This window comes from Sminthopsis crassicaudata, chromosome 4 (genome assembly GCF_048593235.1).
Source record: "Sminthopsis crassicaudata isolate SCR6 chromosome 4, ASM4859323v1, whole genome shotgun sequence".
Classification (NCBI taxonomy): domain Eukaryota; kingdom Metazoa; phylum Chordata; class Mammalia; order Dasyuromorphia; family Dasyuridae; genus Sminthopsis; species Sminthopsis crassicaudata.
Window position 1 is genome coordinate 71,733,440 of NC_133620.1, and position 21,413 is coordinate 71,754,852.

A 21,413-nucleotide genomic window follows, 5' to 3' on the forward strand; every position below is an offset into this window, starting at 1 on the left:
GCTGTATAGCCCAACTGGAACTGTGCAGGGGGGGGGGGGTCATTGTTCCTTTGCTTTTAAAGAGAACCATGATTTCAGAGGTGATGTGATAACAAATTGGATTTGAATGAGGGAGGGCTGGGAAAATCACTACCTCTCTCCTCTGCAGCCATCTGGATTGGGGTGGTAAAGGTATAGAAAAGGGAGACTTAGAGATGGCCCCTGTTGAGTGGTACAAATGGAGAGAGCTGCACTGAGAGCCTGAAAGACTTGGCTTAAAATAATATTCAGTTATGTGGGCTTATGAACCACAATTTAAGAAGCTGAAATGTAAAGTCCTATATAAATCTTAGTTATCTTCAAGGCTTCATTCAAAAACTCCAAAATTTGGTAAGATTCAAAAAAGGCTTTTTTCCCCCCATTTCCCATTTCCTCTTTATCTTCCTCTTTTACTTGACCCTCTCCACCCACATAAGCCACCCTCCATTCCTCTTTTTGCTATTTTATGCTTTTAGACGGGTCAGTCACGAGATCTTATGTGAACTTTCTGTAAACCTGCTGAGAGACTCTAGGGGTTGCTGATTAGCTCTGTTATTTCCTGTTCTCTGCTGCTGTTCACAAAATCAAGTTCTCTACACAAATCCTTAACAGGAGAACTCGGAAATGCTTACTAGTATGAATTTGAGCCACCTTTCTGAATCTGAGTGTAATAGATTGTTTCACCTTCTTGCTGAGTAAGTTGAGTTCTCACTGTTCATTATGAACCTCTTCTAGTGAGAAAAGAGATTAATAAGGTAAAACTCTAGTTTGATCACTTGCTACTACTTTGTTGGAAATTGTGGAAATAGTGGAGTAGCTTTGGGAATTAACTTTGAATTTGTTAAACTAATATCTTACTAATTCCTGAATATCATGTATGGGCTGGAGTTCAGTTTAATTCAAGTAACTGTAATTCCATAAAACCAGTATACAAGCTAAATAAATTCAGCTGAATAGGAATGGTGTAATGGATATATAATGGATTTTTAGTTCCCACTTATCCACTAAATAGATATATGATTTTGAGCAAGCTGGATCTGGGCCTCTATTTCCTCCCCTTAAAATGAAGAGAGCTAGGTGGAGAAATGCCCCCTTGATCAACTTCTAAACTTTAGCTCCGACATTCACCAGTTCTGTGACTGAGTTAGTCATGGAATCTAAATTTATTTTAACCTTCTCTCTTCTATGAGCTCTCAATTCCTAGAGACAAATTCTTAACATTTTTCACCTTGAACATTAAGTAGAGAACATTTTGACCAATTTTCTTTGATACAAAGTGGAGACTTTGTATTTCATGGAGAGGGTATTCTGAAGTATACCTTTATCTCAAAGTCAAATGGCAAATGAAAATAGTCACTTGAATCTATTGCTTATGTTTTGTCTGTTTTGTTTTTTTAAACATATAAATACTTAACATTTTGAAAAGAATATCTGTTACATGACATTCAACTTATGTCTCTACATTATTATTTGAAAGATCTAAATCATATTCTTTATTTTTTACCTCCAGTTAGAGTAAATTTTATTTAAGAACCAGTCCATGCTCAGGGATTTCACATATCCCTTTTAAAAACACTTTCTTTTTGTTCAAAATAGAAGGAAGGAAGGAAAGAAAGAAAGAGAGAGGAACAGGGAGAAAGAGAGAGGGAGGGAAGAAGGGAAGGTTTTGTTCATTTTGTGACTGGGATGGATCCCCTTCTCTGCCTTCACCCCTGGTATATGAGGATCAGTTGAAATAACTGGAACTCATTACTCAGCAAAAGAGGAGATTTAAAAGGGATGTGATCCCTACCCTCCAGTACTTGAAAGTCTGTCATGTGACAGAGGTTTCACTTAGTTCTGCTTAGCTCCAGAATATAGAGCAAGAAGTGTTGGGGTAGAAATTGTAAAGGGATTTAGGTCTGACAGGCCTGTTCATTGGAGTTGTACAGTTGTGGAATGAGTTTTCAAGAGAGGTGATTGCCAGAAAACCTTTACTAGTGGGGACTCTTCAGGTTTTGGACAAAATAGCCTCTGAAATGACTTTCAGCTCTTAAAATCTGTGACTTTTCAATGAGCAAGCAAATTTAATGAATACTTTCCGTGTGCCCAATACTTTTTTAGGTGCTATATTTCACAGAAAAAATAGAACATAGGCCCTACTTTCAAAAACCTTAGTATGAAGTTGAGAGATGAACACATGAAATAATAGTAAGTGCTAGAATAGATGGTGCAAAGTGTAAGCACTGTATGTGGAGAAACAGCTGTTCCAGATCAGGAAATTTTTATATATTTTTTCCCCCTAAGAATTCACTTTTATTGCTTGAATATCATTAGGATAATCTGTAATGAAAGGGATTTGGCCCACTGGTCAACCATGACTTTCTAAGCTGGTAGACTTGATAACTTTTAAATAGGGCACAGCAAAAATAAGTTTCAGAACTCTCAATGTTAGCTAATGTCTTTCTCAATTTAAATTGTAAAAGTGTAACTATAAGTTTCAACCTAGACTTAATTTATTTTAAATCTTTTAGGTAAAGTTAGAAAAAAAGGAGAAATTGTCAAGTCAAATCTCAGCCAGAAAGAAATTTCCCTATTTTCAAATATGGCTCATAGCTTTTTAACCACATATCTAGGAGACTATTTACTCTTTTAATTACCTGTTTGTTGAAAGAACTACAGGTGGTCTCCTCAAACAGGTATCCCTTTATTTTCAGAAAGTTATCTCATTTGATCCTCCCATCAAATCCTATAAGTAAGTTTTTATTATCCTCATTTTATAGATGAGAAAACAGCTGAGACAGATCAAGTGACTTGTCCAAGGTCACACAACTAGTACCTGACTGAAGCTGAATTTGATTCCCAAGGACAACACTGTCTACTTTACCACCTAGTTCTCTAGCTCTTTTTTCAGAATTGCAGTATCCAAAAACTAGCACCACAAAGCCAACTTGGTGATGAGCCAGCCTTCAAGACTTGGTTTTGAGTTGGCTCTGGAATCATACCAATTTTAGGGGGTAGCTGAGGGGTGCAATGAATAGATTACTGGATCTGGAGTCAGAAAGACTCCATGAGTTCAATTCTGGCCTCAGACACTGGCTGTGTTGCCCTGAGCAAATCACTTAACTCTGTTTGTCTCGGTTTCCTCATCTGTGAAGAAGGACATGGGCAAACTATTCCAGGGTCTTTGCTAAGAAAACCCCAAATTTGGTCATAAAGAGTCAGAGATAAGTGAACATTAAGATACTGTTTGAGGTCATGAGGTGGGATACAACTAAATGTGAAGTCTAGAATGAACTTTAAACTGGAAAAATACTTATTAATATAATAGGTTTTAGTAGACTTCCACAAGCTTTTCAAGTATGTGCCAAGCCAACCCCAAATGGGGTCATGAAGACTCAGCCACAACTAAAATGATTAGACAACATTTTGGTTTGACAGGCTAAAGCCAAGCTTATGTTCCTCTGTCCTGGCTCTCTCCCCTCCTACCCTCTGTGGTCATCACAATTAAGTATTCCACTAGAATTTGATATCCAGATAATTAAGGTCATGTTGATACTCTTTAGATAGTGGACTTCCAAAAGATTGTAGAGCATCATGCCTCTTAGTAGTGGCCTAGGAAGTATTCAGATTGAGGCTTCTGTCAGGGCTGTAAAGGGCATTCCGTCCTGAATGAGATGGCTAGGGGGCCTCTAGGCTCCCGAAGCTGCCCCTTGCCCCATCTGGTGCAGGCTAGTAGATTTAGAGCTGGTACGAAGAGACAGGCTCATTAAGAGTGATTGTTGTGCCAGAGATCACCAGTAAGTTTTCTTCCCACTCAGCCAGGTTGCTGTGGTTCCACGTTGGTTCTATACTTCTCTGCTTGAAAGGAGACTTTAACTGCTTTTTTACACACAAACACACATACATACCTTTTTTTTCCCCCAGAGGTGGGGGACCTCAAGCATGAGTGCTATATTATCAGGCTTCTTTGGTGTTGGTTAGTTTTATTTAACTTTCCATTTTTTTTTTAATTTATGAGAAAGGACATTTCTCTGGGAGGGAAAAGGGAAAGGGATACTGTGGGAAATGTAGATGATATGACAACAAAGCTATAAATAAATTGTATTTAAAATATATTAAAAGGGTATTATAGCTCTCCTCCACAAGTTCTGCTTCCATTTCACACCTGTCAAACTAGAGTGTACCAGAGAGAAAGCTTATAATTTTCTCTCCTCCTAAGGGTACACAATACCCATTTTCAATCCATCCCCCCATCCCACAAAGAAACACTGGTATAGGCTGATGCCAGAGAGCTGAGGGTATTTTATGGAGGAAATGGTTAGAACTTTGTGCTGTGAATTTGGGAGTGGAATTAGAGAATTAAAAAAATGGAACCTGCTGGGGTGACAACTCTCATTCTCTAATGAGAACTCTATTCTCTTCTGAGTCTGCCTGTAAGGAGATCTCAACCCCAATAAAATGGTTTGATGTGATTACGTACAGCGAAACATCCCCACCTAAATAAGCCTGATCAAGAGCAACAAGGTTAACAAGACTCAGACCTAAAAAAACCCTGATATGTGGTGTTCCTGTTACTCAGCCTCCCAAATCAGGAAAGTTGCAAAGGAACCTTACCTAATGGGTTCCTTTAACCACCTCCCCTGAAACTCTACAAAAAAGCCCTATAAATATGTCCCTTTGTTTCCCAGAGTTACTACTCACCTACCTGCTCTTTAGCTGATGCTAATGATACTTTTTATGTTCTAGCTGGGCCTTTTGTTTTACTGATCTCCAGTCTAAGACCAAAGTGAAAGGAATGAATTAATCTCTAGGAGGATCTTTGCCTCTGGGGATTGAGGAATTCCTCTAATATCTGTAGGGCTTTTTCCATTGTAATTCCTGTGATCTTAAATCAGGTTTATAATTTGATAAAGTTCCCCCCCCAAAAAAAAAAAATAATAATAATCCTGTTAAGATTTCCTCCTCCTTTGTATTCAGGATTCTCTTTGTTTCCCAACTCTATAAGATTTTTAGATATACAATTATTTGTGTAAATCTGGAAAGGACTTTCTGGTGAGATCTTTCTAGGACCCACCCACCTGTTTTTTAAGCCCATTATTTCCGGAGTGGGGACCTTATATGTGATAATTAACTGTGCTGAACAGCACTCACCAAGGCTCCTGGGAGTGGACTTTGTCTAGGAGTTTTGTCATTAATAGGAGCTTTCTGAAGAAGAGAGAATCTAAATTCTTTTCCTGACTTCTTCCAACAGTACAATGGCCCTCCTCAAGAAGAAACTTCAAGGGCTGGTTGCTGCAACTCTCACACCTATGACTGAGACTGGGTAAATATTACATTGTCTTTATATTCTCATGGGGATGTCAGTCAAGAACCTATTATGTACTCGGTATTATACTAAGTGCTGGGGATAGAACAGGAGGCAAAAGACAGTCCCTGTCTTCAAGGAACTCAATCTAATGGAAGAAAAGGGTAAACAACTATGTTCAAACAAGTAAAAATAGGAAATAATTAATAGAGGGAAGGCACTAGGATGAAGAGGGAATGGGAAGGGCTTCCTGTAGAAGGGGGATTTTAATTGAGACTGGAACAAAACCAGAAGGTAGAGATATTGAGAGACAGCTTTCCAGGTATAGAGGGTGGCCAAAAAGGAATGTCTTAGAGAGTCATCCGGAGGCTAGGAATGAAGAGTACCTGGCTCCTAATCAAGTGCAAGAAACGTGGCATCTATATCATTAATGTTTGATGTACCTTGTATTTGGTCCTGGAGGCAACAGGGAGCCACTGGAGTTTGAGTTGGAGGGATGGTAGGACTTTAAACTCACTTTAGTGGCTGAATGTAGAATAGATTGGAGACATATGAGTAGCCTAATACCGTAATCAAGAGTGTATTGAAGAGATTACAAAGGTAAAATCAACAGACCTGGAAAATCGGTTGAATATAGATAAGAGATTATCATTTCTATTGTCTACTAACCTAGACCAAAATATATATATATCTCGTCCTAAACTCTCCTGCCCAATCCCTGGTGACCAAGTCTACAGAAGTCAAAGCTTGTCCCAGAGGAATATGTTCTTGTTCTTCCTCAAGTCTTGAACTGTAGAGCCAGGCTTTTAAGATCAGATCCTCTTACCTCAAATCCAGCATCTTTTGATCATTCCACAATCAAAAACAAGAAAATAGTTTATATAACACTTTAATGTTTATAAAGGACTTAATGTTTTGAAATCTGACAGTCTGTTAGGTTGGTATTTCAAATATTATCTCCATTTTATAGATGAATAAAGTGAGACTCAGAGAGATTAGGTGACTTGCCCCTAGAAAGAAACAAGAATTTGGTTTTTTGCTAAATATTTTGCAAATATTTCATTTGATAGTCACACAGCTAATAAATATAAAATACAGAAGTTGTGAATTAGTGTATCCATTCTTGATACCAATTTGGAATTATTCAAGGAAAATTAATAATAAGAGAGTGAATTTAAACCCAGACCATCCTGACTCCCAAGTTCAGCACACAAAATAATGTTCTTTCTCTGAGGGAGGAGGTGAACATCGAGCAAAAGAGCCAAAGGGATTAGTTCAGTTGTGGCTTAAATGGATTGTATTTGTTATCAATTAATATTTGTTGAATTAAACTCCTTTTTTTGGCATGACAAAACTAATAGCTCAGTAACCACCACACCAGCAATTAATTTCTCATATTATTAGCAGTGTTAATCTAATTGTATATATGGATTGACATTTTGGAATCTACCAGTGGATTTAGTCGATGAAACTGTCAGATGATTCCTCTGAATAAAGTCAATATAGACATATTAAAATTACTAATAAAATGTAACAACTGGCTGGTCAATACACACACACCCAGGGCTCACTCTAAATTTAATGTGCATTATTAGCATCTAATCCATCATTTTCTCTGGTCTAGACAATCAACAAAACAATCCATCAAGCCCTGCTTTGTAGTATTCCCAATTTCAGAGGTATAAATTCTTAAAATTTAATAGTTGACTCCCAAGATGGTTCAAACTGGCTCTATCACACTCCTACATATCCCTCAGTAAAGTGTAAACTCAGCCCTTTAGACTGGGAACTATTATATTTTTCCATATGTATTCCCCTGCTTTATTTTTGGCTTTGTGTCCAGCCTCACACAGTGACTTGCCCTAATTAAGGATAATTTACTAAGTGCTAATGAATTAGGCTGCATAAAATCAGAAGCCTCCTAGTGACTAACATTTGAGAGCAGCCTAGTATGGAAAGATGGATGGGAAGTCAGAAGATAGAAGTTCTAAGCTTAGTTCTGTTTAACTGTGCTAATAATCTTGGGCAAGTATTTTCATCTGAGTCTTTTTCTCTATTTGTCAAATAAAGGGGTTGAATTAGATAACCTTTAAAGCTCCTTCCAGCTCTAGATTTCTATGTTTCTATTTTTCTAGTTAGAAATTGGTCAATTTAGTTCTCAATTTATCTGTAGCTCAGGTCTTACTCAAGTGTCTCTTGGGGATATGCTTTGAACAGAATAATAATAGAAGCAACCTTAGGGTTCTAATGGAACCATCTATTCGAATCATTTCTTTTTTATTGCCCATAAAGGTGATGTGACTTGCCTCAATTCATGTATCTAGGAAGCTAAATAAAAACAATTTTTGCAGAGGATACGGTATTTCTGTGTCAGCAGCTGGTTAATATTAAACTTGTCTGCTTTCCACCCTTCCCATGAGCTATATGGATAAAGCCTGAAATAATCTATTTCTCAATGTGTTTAGGCCTTTGTTGGGCAGATAAGATAAAAAAACATGTGATTATAAGAATTTACAGTTTTTACATCCTGTTATGGGAGCTCCTCTTTCAAGCTGAAGAGCTACATCTGGTAGATGTCACTTTAACCTTTCTAAACTGGCCCCCATTTAGCCGGGAAACAGCTTTAAAAAAAAAAAAAGAAAGAAAAGAAAAAAAACAACACTTATTTTATTCACCTTGCAACCTATTGAGAACTTTAATGTGTTCAAAATACTCTGAAAGTAACTTTCTCCCATGAATCCAATCCCCAATTCCTGGGGCTCAGCTCTGCCTTCTCCATTCTCTGCCATTGATTCATCCTGTTTCCCTCTGTTTCGGGCCCCAGAATTCTTAACCTGGGGTTTGTGGGTTTTTTGTTTTGTTTTGTTTTGTTTTATGTTGCTAAATGCATTATAGTGTAATTGTTTCCAATATGAGAATCTGATTCTCAGCAGGAGTCTATAGGGTTCTGCAGACACTAAAGAGTCCATGAAGCAGTAAAATTGAAGCACCAGCAGGTCGGGGCTGCCTTGGAAAACAGCTGGGCATTCGTGTGCAGGTCAGCCAGAGGGACAGACCTTTTTTTGTTCCTGTGCCTTGATTGGGTTTTCAGTGTCTGCCCTTTTCTTTAGGGAGCTCATACTTTTGTAAGATCCAAAATTACTAATAATGCAAGTTAAAGTAACACTGAGCTTCTTCCTCACATCCATCATATTGGCAAAGTTGACCAAAAAGAGGAAAATAACAGTTGGAGGAACTATGTTGGTGCTCATTGATGGAGCTGTGATTTGGTTCAGTCATACTGGAAAGTAAGTTGGAACTATGCCCCAAAGGACATTTTACCAGGTAAACTTTGAATCCAGTGATCATTATTAGACCTAAAATCCAGAGGAAACAGATAAATAGGAAAAGGACTGACAAGTACAAAAATGTTTAGAATCTTTTTCTGGAAATTAAAGGGATGCCCATCAATTGAGGGGACAGCTAAATAATTATTATATATTCATCTAATACAATATTATTGCACCATAAGAAATGCTGAAAGGAACAGTTTTAAAGAAATCTGGATGTGGAGTGAAGTGAACAGAGCAAGAAAACAATTTGTAATTATAATAGCAACATTACAGAGACAGACAACCTTGAAAGACTTAATTCTGATCAATGCAGTGCAGACAATCACAATTCCAAATTAGTTCTGTCTACTGGCAGATGATGGATTTTAGATGCAGATAATACATTTCAGACACTGCCAATGTAGGGATTTATTTCATTTAGCTATAAAAGGAAACACACAGAGGGAGGAAGGAAGTAGGTGAGGAAGTGAAAGGAAAGGAAAGGGAAGGAAAGAAAGTAAGAAAACTCATGGAAGCATTTTTAACAAACGAAAGAGAACCAGAAGGATAGGTTACTTGTTGAATTTATTATTTGTTCAAAAAAAACAAGCTATAAGTAACAAATCTATGGTGTCATTTACATTTTTGTTTCATCATATGTATATGGAAATAACTATTTTATTTAGGATTTGTTCAATTCAGAATAAAAATTCTCCAGATCTAAATATTCAGTCCTATAATCATCTGTTTGCCTAGAAAAGTGCTGGGTTAATAATGCTGAAGACTTAATGAGAGAGTGCTATTTATTAGGTTTACAAAGCACTTTACATATGTTAATCACTTGATCCTTTTATTAAGAATTCAGGCCAGCAAAGGGGTTAATACTGGAGTTTATGGATCATGGATTAGGAACTCAAGCTAGGAGACTGTAAATCAGAGTACTAGGAATTGAGCCAGGATTTAGGGTTTTAAGCAACTGCATCAAACACCCAGGCCATGTAGATGTTAAATAGAGCCTAGTGTCTAATTAATAGTCTTAGGATACCAGCAGTAAGTCTAGAAAAGTGCTGGTTAGTAAAAGTAAAGGCTTGAGGTTGGAGAGTAGTTGGAATTAATCATTCCTGTCCCTTTCACTCAATGGACTGGATATTAAGGACTGCCTGAAAGTCTCCTCTTCTTCCCCACTTCCCTTCCTCAATTGCCCTTGGCTTTTAGTGAGAAATGTTGTCATGTTTATGGATGCCAAAGAGCCTGGTACCCATAAACTCCATAGAGATGAAACCCTTCCTACCCTATTCCATGTTAGACTTTTATAACCCAGTTGTCAGGGAAATGAATGACCTCCCACCCTGGAACAGGACATTTTCTTCTTCAGGCACTCAGAGCCTTATTTGTTTCTTTTTGGAAGTGGCTTTGTATTGGCTATACAGTTGTGGTTTTGGCAGAGACATTGGTACGTTTCAGCTGTTTTTAGGTACTAAAAATGTGTAAAAGCACAACCTAGAAAAGCAAATTTTTAAACATTTATGCCAATTAAGAGAACATGTCCTATTAGTTCTCAAATGAGGAGCCCAAGTCTCTTTGTGTGCATTTTTTTTTAACACAAAAATTAGCCACAAGGCCTGGATAAAGGATCAGAAACAAAAGAGTTTTTGTCTAAGAAACTCTTTTAAAACAATCCTATGTCCCTTGTGGCTTAAATAAAAAAGAAGTCTAGGCTGGGATTCAGAAGACCTAGAATTCAGATTCTGGTTTCAGTGTACCAGGAGAATGATGAGGATGGTGAATCAGATCAAATTCACTAAGTCCTTTGTTCTCCTAGGGAGAAAGGTACTTTTAATGGGGGTTCATTTTTATTTATGCATTCAGCTGGAGAATGAAAGATCAAAGAAGTCTCCCAGGAATGTAACCAAACAAATAGCTCTGGGCACTTTTGCAGGGGAGCTTTTGGTCAAAAACTGAGCCTGGAGGAGACAGAGTTGTTTCTCAGTGCATCCATTCTCTTGTGACTCCCTGCAGAGACTGAAAAAGGAGGCTCTGGATAGTTGAGTCCCATCATCATGTTTAAGAAGCAATGTGGTCCATTGCATCTGAAATCAGAGAAATGGGGTTCCAACCCTGCCTCTGCCACTATCTCTGGGACCTTGGACAAGTCTGTTTCCTTATTGATAAAATGAAAGTGATGAACTAATTGACCCCTAAGGTCCCTTCCAGGCCAAGACTATGATCCCATGATTCCCAACCATTGTATTACATGTCTTAATGATGGTGAAAAAGTTAGAACAAACTATGAAAATTCAGCCCAGGTGACTTGTGGAGGTTGGAGAAATGTTTCAGAATCAGGGGTTCCCCAGACTATCCAAATTATTTTTTATTGACTTTGCATATCTGTATTTGCTTATTGATACCTACTTTGTTTCCTTTGATAAAATGTGATTGCACTGACTCTGACTACAAGGACAGCTAATTTCAGCATTGGCTTTGCATCCCCAGTATCCAGCATAGTGCCTGGCACATGGCAGATACTTGAAATACTTGTTGATTAATTGATGGGGAGAAAACATAATCCTCTAACAGGATCCATATAATAGTATAACTGAAAACAAACTGTTTCCATCTCTATCTAAAAAAGAACAAGCCAGACAGTCTGAACTGACCACTGGTCCATTGCAGTAACTATTTGCATACATATCCATAAATTACATCGGTTTATGTTTGTGAGATTGATCTCACAAATCCAAAACTTTGCAGAAATCTCCAGATCTCCTAATTCACAATCTGTGCTTTCCTGAGTAAAGGAGATCCTCTTAGTCCTGAAAGTTCCAATACTGTACTCATGCTGGAGAAAAAATAGATACTCATGGGATTTTTATGCTCTAGTGAACACAGTGTGTGACTGTGAGTGGATTGTGCCATGTCCACTTCTGTGTCACTGTGTCACATTGCCTTTTTAAAAGGCAATGCTATGATCTCATCCATCAACAAACATTCATTATAACTCATGGGCTATGTATTGTTCTAAAAACAATCTACCCCAGATGGAGTCTGATAATAAAATGGGATTGTATTTGCATTGTTCTGTATATTGTACCTCTCAGATCTGTCCTAAAATTAGTTTTTTGTGGCTCCAAGATTACTGTGGACACATGAAATTTGAAGCTTACTAAAAGTCTTGATTGAACACTTGACTTCTTGAATACCACAGTTAGACTCTTCTCACCTTTGCCTGGGCTTTAGGACTCAGCACAAAAGCTACATTCTGCAGGAAGCTTTTCCTGGATCCCACCTACCAGAGCCTTTCCTCAAACGTTTTTTTTTGCATCTGCTGACTCTTTTATCTAGTATTTGTCCATTTACATTCTAATGGAGGGAGATAGCACATGCTATTAAAATGTAAGTTCCCAGAGATGTTTTTGTATTTTATTTGTGGCCCACTTAACACTGTGCCTAGCACGGAGTTGGTACTTAATAAATGCTCACTGATAATGCATTATCATTCATTATATTCAAAGAACATGGCTTGACCCAGCCCTACATGTAGAAAAATAGCTTGAACTCTCAAGTGTATGAATGGCAAGTAAGTTTCTTTATCTCTTAATTTGGCAGAAATTTTAACAATGGAGACACTCCTTTGGGTATTTTAAATATTATGTCCAGTCAGACAATGTTACCCAGTAAGGGTCTGTGAGGTAAATGGATTGATGAGCTGTTACCCAGGAGTACAAATATATTTTGGTTACAAAAGCAAATTCATTTTGATAAAAGGTGATTTGCAAGCATTTATTAAGCATCTACTATGTGTCAGGTATTATAATAAGCTTAAGAAATACAAATAAAAGCTTTTAGACCGTCCCTACTTTCAAGGAGTTTACATTCTAATAGAGGAAAACAAAAAGAAAGCAAAAAAGAGAGGAAGGAGGTTGAAAGAAGAGCTTCCAATATCTAGCTTAAAAACATTATAGAAAAAGTCTGGAAAACTCAAGAATATAACCTGGAGAAGAAGAGCATGATAGGAGAGGGTTTATTAAATTTTTTGTACCATGGACTTCTTAGGTCATCTGGTGAGACTCATAAGGTGTTTTAAAATGCATAGGATTACAAAGTAAACCACTTATTAAAATACAGTTATCAAGTTTGGCATCTAAAACTATTACTATGATTGGCATAATATAGTTTTCTCTCTTGATTGAATCTTTGTTTGACTTTGTTTGGATCAATGATTGCTAGCACTACTATTTTTTTTTTTATCAAATAAATAGAATAAATTCTACCCTTCATCTTTGTTATAGTGTTTGTATAGTTTCTTTTGTTTCCAATGCCTGCTAATTCCACTTTACCTACTACTCCTTAAATTGCTTTGCTATTATTTAACCTCTTCTGAACCCTGGATCTTACCTTCATTTTCTCCTCTCATCCTTTTCCTCCCTCTTTAGCTCATTCTCATTAATCTACATACTTTATCTCATCCCCCTTTAATCTAAATACCTTTCTATACTCCACCTTATCCTATTCCTTTCCTCCTTATTTCTTTGTAGATTTTGAAGGGTGCTATACCCTTCATGATATATGTCTTATTCCCTATTTAATTTATTCCCAATGTAAGTAGGTTTTTTGAACTACCAGCCCTCCTTCCTGCTTCTAAGTCTAAGATGGAGTAGTTATTGCCTCCCAAAGTTCTTTCAGCAACTGGTGCTCCTTTTTGAATTGACTCCAGAATAGCAACTCCCTTGTATATTTCCTTTGTTCTTTGAAAGATAATATAGTTATTACAGTATTCATTTTTTTCACCCTCTTGTTTCATATGCTACATAAAGTTGTGAGATTTAAAAAAAACTTTGTGGTTTTTTAAGAGTGAAGGATTTGGTTGTATGAAAGCTTCTGATATACCCGTATGTCCTTTCTTCTCAAATTATTAATGTTGTTCAAACTTTCTGTCTCTTTCCCATGCGGAGCAGAGAGCTCAGCCCATTTGTCGTTCAGTCCTTCTGTTGTGTCCCACTCGGACCTTCCTGGCTCCTGTGCCTTATCTTCTGCAATATCTAGCTGTCCTCTTAGCATGTAACAGGTGCCTAATGTTTGTTAAAGATGAAGTTGAAGGAAATAAAGATGAACTTCAACTTCTAGGAGTTGCCATTAATAGTGAAGAGATTTGGAAGATTTGGAAGAGAATAGTGAAGAATGGTGAGCTTGGTGTTTCCAAAGATCCTCCAGGACAGAAGAGCATTGTGGGCTTCTTGGTTCATTGTCTGAGACCTGGATGGGGCTGGACCTTGGGGTAACGTGGTCCAACCCTCTCATTTTGTAGGTGAGAGGGCTGCAGTGACTTCCACATGTCAGTGAGTAGAAGTCAGAATTTGAACTCATATATCCCCTGTCTCAAAATTATAGAATTTTTGCTACAAATAGCTAGTTAACTCATAATCCTTCTACTTCTTTGCTGATTGATCTTTTTTTTTTTTTTTTTTTTTTTTTTTTGGATTGATAGTTTTTCATTGAAGTGGGGAATGAAAAGATTTAACTTGCTTTCTAGGCACTGGGAACTACCAAGTTCAAAATATTTTCCTGAATTTCCTGAGTCTTTAATCCTTATTCCTTTTTTTCAAAAATGGTAGTCTGAAATTATCAAGATGCAATTTATTTTTAAAATCATCACATGCACTTAAAATACTTAAAATTGATTCAATATTTAAGCCCAGAGGCTTAGATTTGTTAGTTGTACTTTTAGTGTGAATTAAAATAAAATCTTCCTATGGTATTTGCATTTAAAACTTTGGGGTCTATTTGTGAATCACAGATTGTACAACTAAAGGAGGAAAGGGAAGGAGAGACCAAAGTTTTCAGTGATATTGACAATAAGTAATGGAAGTTCTACCAGAAAGGAGATAATTACAACAGATAGGTGCATCCACTGGGCTTGTGATCTCTTTGTAGAGAATTCCCAGGTTAGCAGACTGCCTCAACCAAAGCAAATTTGGCACCTTCTCTACAACTTAGTCTTATTACCTGATACTTTAGGAATGGAAAACCATCTAGGTCTAGGAATTGACATCATACCTTTACTTATGCATCTTGTTTACTTGTTTTTCAGGGAAATCAACATCTCTGTAATTAGCCAGTATGTGGACTACCTTGTAAATGAGCAGGGTGTGAAAAACATTTTTGGTAAGTCATCTTGGAATCACAATGGTGGCTGGGATCTAAATCTTAGAGACTGCCTAATTCAAACTCAGATTGCATTGACACAGAAGTGCTCCCTTTACCATTATAGCTACCACCCATTCTGCAGGGTCTAGAGTATTGCCTGTGGGAGGCACTGAGTAGTTAAGGAGCTGGCCAGTCCCATGGCCAATATATGGTTGTGTCACTCCTTGGTTTCCCAACATCAAGGCCAGCTCTCCTATGTGTTACCTCCACACTTCCTCTCTCAGTCCCTGTCATTTCGTAGATGCAGAAGTGAACCTCAGAGGGGCTGACTTGCCCAAATTCACAAAATAATGGAAGCCTTAAGCCAGAGCCCAGTAAAGCCTTTTCATGCAATGCTATTTCCCATTAGGAATCCCCTGAGAGCAGGGGCTAGCTTTTACGTTGCTTTATATCCTTAGTACTTAGCATAGTACCTGGCACCAATAAATGATGGTTGACAGACTTTCTGACACCCATCTTTCAGATGGTTTGTACGATAAAAGTTATGACTACATAGTATAGACAGAAGCAATTCATTTAATCAGGTAGACAAGGGAACTGCACAATTCTGACCCCAAAGCCCCCAAATTGAGAGCAGTTGAGTCATTGCACCTATAGGGTTTGGTGTCTGATAATGGAAAACACCATCTAGTTTTTCAAGATCGATTTTCTTTCTTTCTGACTCATTCCCCCAAGATAATTCACAGTACCCAGGAGCCCCCTAGAGTCCAGCTTCTTAAACTGTGGTTTGTAACCCCCATATGGGGGTCTCATAACTGAATATGGGGTTGTAAAGTTATTTATCAGTAAATGTTTGATTTTTGCATACCTGTTTTATATATGTCTACACCCAGGCTCCCATAAAAATTTTTCAGGTAAAAAGTGGTCATGAATGGAAAAAGTTTTGATAAGCCTTGTCCCAAAGGCTTGATCAAGGTAGCTCAAAACATTAGTTAATAGGGAAGCAACTTTTTTTTTTTTTTTTTTTTTTTTTAAATTAAAGCTTTTTACTTATAAAATATGCATGGCTAATTTTTCAACACTGACCCTTGTAAAACTTTGTGTTTCAAATTTTCCTCTTCTTCCCTCCACCCCTTCCCTTATATAACATATAATCCAATACATGTTAAATAATAGAGAATTATTCCAGGCCACATGTTGTCCAAAAGTATAAAGGATCTTCAGTAATTTAACCTGAAAGCCAGAGAGGATGATAAAAGCAAGCTTGGCTTCCTCCGTGCCTAGACACACACACACATCCTATCCTCCTTCTTAAAATAGAGGATAATTTGAGTGTGTATATCCTCTTGGAAAAACAAGGAGTCTTTCTTAGCTTTGCTTATTTGGAAGGCCCTCCAAGAGTATAGTATAGGGACGACTATATATATATATATATATATAGAGAGAGAGAGAGAGAGAGAGAGAGAGAGAGAGAGGGAGCGCTTTTTCCTCCCATGGCCTTTCATGCATTGTAGAGAAATGTAGAAAAAATACTGTGTTGTCCTACTACAGCTGACCATGAAAATGATAGATCTTTCATCTTTGGCAGACATCAACATTCTCATTAACTATATGCTCAGAGTATCTTCTTTATATCTAGGGGCATAGATTTTAAGTCATTCCTATATTTTAAATACAATAGTAGGAACTGACATTTATATGGTAGGTACTTTTAAGGCTTTCAAAGCACTTTTCAAACATTATGCTGTTTGAATTTTGTAATCATTTGAGAAGAGCTGATTTAACCTATATGTTTTCATGTGCATTGGTTGGAAGATTGTATAGTTTTTGCTGGTTTCTCTGACCCAGCCACTTGTGTGTGTTTGGAACAGTGAATGGTTCAACAGGAGAAGGCCTGTCACTGAGTGTTGCAGAGCGTCGACAACTTGCAGAAGAGTGGGTGACAAATGGAAAGGATAAGTAAGTAGCTATCCCAGGATCCATTTGCCAAGTTATAGAATTTTTCTTTATGGGAAGCACATTTCCTTTCCCCATCAAAGATTAAGCACAGAGTCAACTTGTTGGAAAGAGAGCAGGAACCTAAATGACATTGGAAGTCTCTCTTCCTACTAAAAAAGACACCCATAATATAGATCCTTGGAAAGATCTCTGATCCCTATGGAATTTCTATCTTGCAAATAACGTTTCCCCCCCCCCCCCCCCAAGTACCCATGTCAGTCTACCCACTGGCTGAGGAGAAAAAGCAGTTATCCTGCACTTTTTGCTTTGTCCAATGCCAATAGTTGGGGCTCTTTCTGAACCTGGATTTTTGTTTGTTCCCATCTTCCAGTTAATCACAGAGATGTATAAATAAATCATAAACACTACAAAATAGAAGATCCTTTGGAGGCCATCTGGTCCAAGCATACCCGACCAAGAATCCCCTTCACAACATATTTAAGTGGTCCTCCAGGCTTCATTTGAACCTTCAGTGAAAGATCTCACCACTTTTCTAAATAGCACACTTTACTTTTTGGCTGTCATTAATCTTGAATAGATTTTTCTTTTAAGATTAAAGATGGCTCTTTACTTTCTACCCATTTCTTTTAGTTTTTCTTACTGAATCTTCTAAATACTTGAAAGCAGCTATCAGGTATTCCCTAAGCCAAACTTTATGTGACACATAGTCACCATCTTGACTGCCCCCCACATGTTTTCTAGCTTATCAATGTTCTTCCAGTCTCTTCCATAACTGAACAGATGTGATTAGACCAAGGTAAACCATTATCATTTATACATTTCTGGAAACAATTTTTTTATTTGCCTAAGATTGCAACTAACTTTGGCCCTGCTGTGTTACACTGTTGCCTTCTTTTGAGATTTTTAGCACTTTAAAACCCAGTTTTTCAAATGAAATGTTATGTAATTTTAACTCAACTCAAATTTTAACTTAAGTACTATTTTACATTTATCCAAATTAATTTAAATCCCATAAATTTGGCTCAATATTCTAGACTCAAAAGAATGTTTTTCAAGCCTTATTCTGTTATCTTATGTGTTATTCTCTTCCTTGACTTTGATAATAAACATTTGTTAAGTGCTAAGCATTTCTGGGAATACAAAAAGAGGTAAAAGACAATTCCTGCCCTCAAGAATTTTACAATGCAGTCTTGACTACTGTAATTATGCTCCTTCAATTACAAACTCTTTGGGGCAAGGACCACTTTTTTTTTTTTTTTTTAAGTATCTCTGGGGCTTAATAAATGTTTATTTGACTATTAACTACTAATTGACTTATGCCTTCATCCACTTGATTGCTAAAAGGCCTAGTATAAATGCCTGAAGCAATCCACTTATTTCAAGCAGATTTTGAACCTTGAGTTCAAATCATTGGAATTGCCTTCTAACTCTAGACTGGAGATCCTCCAATGATCCCTTCAAGTCCCACATCCTATATCTAGCCTCCCTGGCTCAAGGCCCTTTCTACTACTTAGTATACCAAATGAGATTTTCAATTTCATAGCACTCCCTTGATTTACCAGTTTAATCATCCTATAAAAATAAAAGAATGCAGGTGATGCTTGCTAAACATTCCCTTAGTAATAATCTTGTTTTTTCTTTCTTTCTCTTTAAATGCTTTATAAAATTTTGTAAAGAATTGTTCTTATGCTCATCATTCTGAAGATTGTGATCTATGTTCTTATCTTTTAGAAAACTGGAGCAATTCTGTCCTTAGCCAGCCCCAAAGCATTTGTTACTTCCCCTGGTGATTTCTTAAAGATCCTTTATTATGCCTCAGTAATCGCATCTGGTTCTTTCATTATCTTTCAATATGTAGTTCTTCTAAGCCTGCTAGTTTAAATTAGCCAGAAATTAGCTAGGTTTTCTAACTCTCTACTTATCTTAGATTTCAATTGCTTATTAGCCATCATTATTTTATCCTTTCTAATCCAAAAAATTGTCCACCAACAAATCCTTTTGTGTCTCTCTACTGGATTGTTGTCATTTATTGTTCCCAATAGTCCTGGCCTTTTTTGATGTTCTCTTTTCCCCAAGATAGTTATGCCCAAACCACATTTTGTTGTCTTTTGAATCCCTAGCCAACCTCAAATTTATTCTGTTTTACTGCATTTAGCCCTGTCTCACTAAAATCCAATTTACTTACAAGTCAGCATCATCTTCCTCATGTCAGGGTCCTCTTTGAGAATGAAGGACTAATAGCCCAGTTTAGCATTCTTGACACTGTTTTCATTTGAGTGTCTTTTTAAACTGTTTTTTCTTGCTTTCTCCTTAAGTGGTAAGTAAGGGGTTAGGAGTTACTGTGAGGGCAAGAATGTGGATCTGAAAAATAAAAGAAAAAACTTTTTTAAAACATTTTTTCATTCATAGCAGTCTCTTTAAATAACTTTTTTCTTCACTGTTTAGATTGCTTTTCTTTGAGTGTGGGATGTAAAAGAAAGACCCTTACCCAAAATGACTACTCAGAGATCACTCAAAATAGAAAGCAGAAACTTTATTTATTTTATCATGAGATAAGGGAAAAAGAAAGCTCGTGGTAGGAGGGCTAAAGAAGTAGTAAAGATACACAGCTTTTATATAAGAGATTACATCTCAAGTAAGAGAACATTGAGAAGGGGGAAGGGGAGGCACCTAATTGGTTGTTGCTATCCAGAGAGATTGGAATGGGAGGTTTCTCTTTCCCCAAAATCACCTGATTTCTAGGAAACAGAAAATCAGGCCTTCAGGCTTCAGATATAACTGGCCAAGGTTCAAGTACATATGGGCCTGTACAGGTCATAGGGGAAACACAGAAATAATGAAAATAAAATACAGAAAAAGAGTTCACATATTCCTGTAAGTTCTTCACCTTATCTCTCTATTCCACACATTTGTGCCTCAGAATTTCATTTTTGAGAGTTTTCTATCCCTCCTGATTTGATTTCCTCTTCAGAATGTTAGGTAAAAGGATCCCACCTGTCCTTTCTTGATGATCTTTAACATTTCCTCTCCCAAATCTAGCATGTGTCAAACTATTGACCCTGCCTTTCTTCTCTCTCCCAAAGTCCAAGTCATTACCTCCCAAGGCTATTTCAGCAACTGGTTGCTCCTTTTTAGTGAGAATTGACCCCAGAATAGCAGCTTCCTTATATAATTTCCTTCACTATTTGAAGGATGATATAGTTATTACAACAAGGCAAGAAATGATTAGCTTCTCAGCTTTTGACAATGGAGGGTATCTGAAGTCTCAACCACCATCATCATTTCATGCCTCTGTGATCAGCCGGATTTTTGTTGCCTTGGTTTATTGGGAGATAGAATGGAAGGAGAATAAGAATAACCCACATTTATATGGAACCTTAAGGTTTGCAAAGCATTTTCTTCACCACAATCCCCAGGAAGTTGTATGTATATTCCCATTTTGCAGGTGAAGAAAGTAGGTATTATAAAGTTAATTTGTAAAATTAATTTGTTCACACTTACCTAGCCACCAAATTTCTGAGGCAGGATAGGAATCTAGCATTGCTAATAATGAGTATTCTTTCTAGTACTCTAGGAAGCATATACATGTATATATGCTATATTACATTATTATATTTTTATTACTTACATTTACATTATGTACAATGGATATCAACCAGGTGAAGAGCCTTTACTAAGCACCTACTTTATGTGGGGCACTGTGGTAGTCTTTGGCTCCACATATAGGGAACCTGTCTGGAAACCCCACTTGTTCTTCTTTTTTTAATAGCTTTTTATTTACAAGATATGCATGGGTAATTTTTCAACATTGACCCTTGCAAAACCTGTTCCAATTTTTCCCCTCCTTCCCCCCACCCCCTCCCCTAGATGGCAGGTTGATCAATACATGTTAAATATATTAAAGTATATGTTAAATCCAATATATAACAACAACAGAAAGAGTGGAAATGCTGTGTTGTGGTACACACATAGTTTTCTCTCTGGGTATAGCTGATTCTCTTCTTTACTGAACAATTGGAGCTGGTTTGAATCATCACATTGTTGAAGAGAGCCACGTCCATCAGAATTAATCTCTGTATAATCTTGTTGCTGTGTATAATGATCTGGTTTCACTCAGCATCAGTTCATGTGAGTCTCTCCAGGCCTCTCTGAAATCATCCTGCTGGTCATTTTTTACAGAACAATAATATGGAAACCCCACCTCTGACAAGTCACTAAATAAGCTTCTTTGACCTCATTCCTCCTCTGTAAGAGAAGGGCTTATATGACCTCTCAGGTCCCTTCCAGCTCCAATCCTATGATTTTATGAAGAAATTAAGGGGGAAAAAAATAAATTTGGAAATTGAAGAGGCTCAAAGGTTGAATTTTAGGGACAGGTAATTGAGAGAACTGAAGAGAAAGTGAAAGAAAGACTCCCAGGGCAAAGGAGATGAAAGTGAATAATTTGTGTCTCAGAGTATTTGACCTGGAAGTGGGGCAGGAGAACCTACAGTAAAAGGAAAAGGAAGGTATTTGACTAGGGTGCTAGCAGGGAGTTAAAGAGGGCTTCTTAAGGGAGCCTGGTACAGGAAAGGGAATGAAGGGAGTCCATCAGACAAGTATTTATTAAGCATCAACTGTGTACCTGGCAATGTGCTCTTAGCATTGGGGATACAAAACCAAAAAAGGTCCTGATTTCAAGGAGTTTCCATTGT

The 21,413-nt window shown here is 37.2% G+C and overlaps 1 protein-coding gene across 5 annotated transcripts in view; it reads left to right on the forward strand.

The window, feature by feature from the left end:
* Window positions 1-21,413, forward strand: part of NPL (N-acetylneuraminate pyruvate lyase) — a 43,042-nt gene that overhangs the window by 3,257 nt on the left and 18,372 nt on the right. For all 5 annotated transcript variants that reach the window (XM_074308540.1, XM_074308541.1, XM_074308542.1 and 2 more), the window contains exons 2-4: window positions 5,252-5,323; window positions 14,705-14,778; window positions 16,632-16,719. In XM_074308540.1, the coding sequence (XP_074164641.1) occupies window positions 5,256-5,323; window positions 14,705-14,778; window positions 16,632-16,719 (230 nt within the window). In that variant the 5' untranslated portion in view covers window positions 5,252-5,255. The remainder of the gene's footprint in view (window positions 1-5,251; window positions 5,324-14,704; window positions 14,779-16,631; window positions 16,720-21,413) is intronic.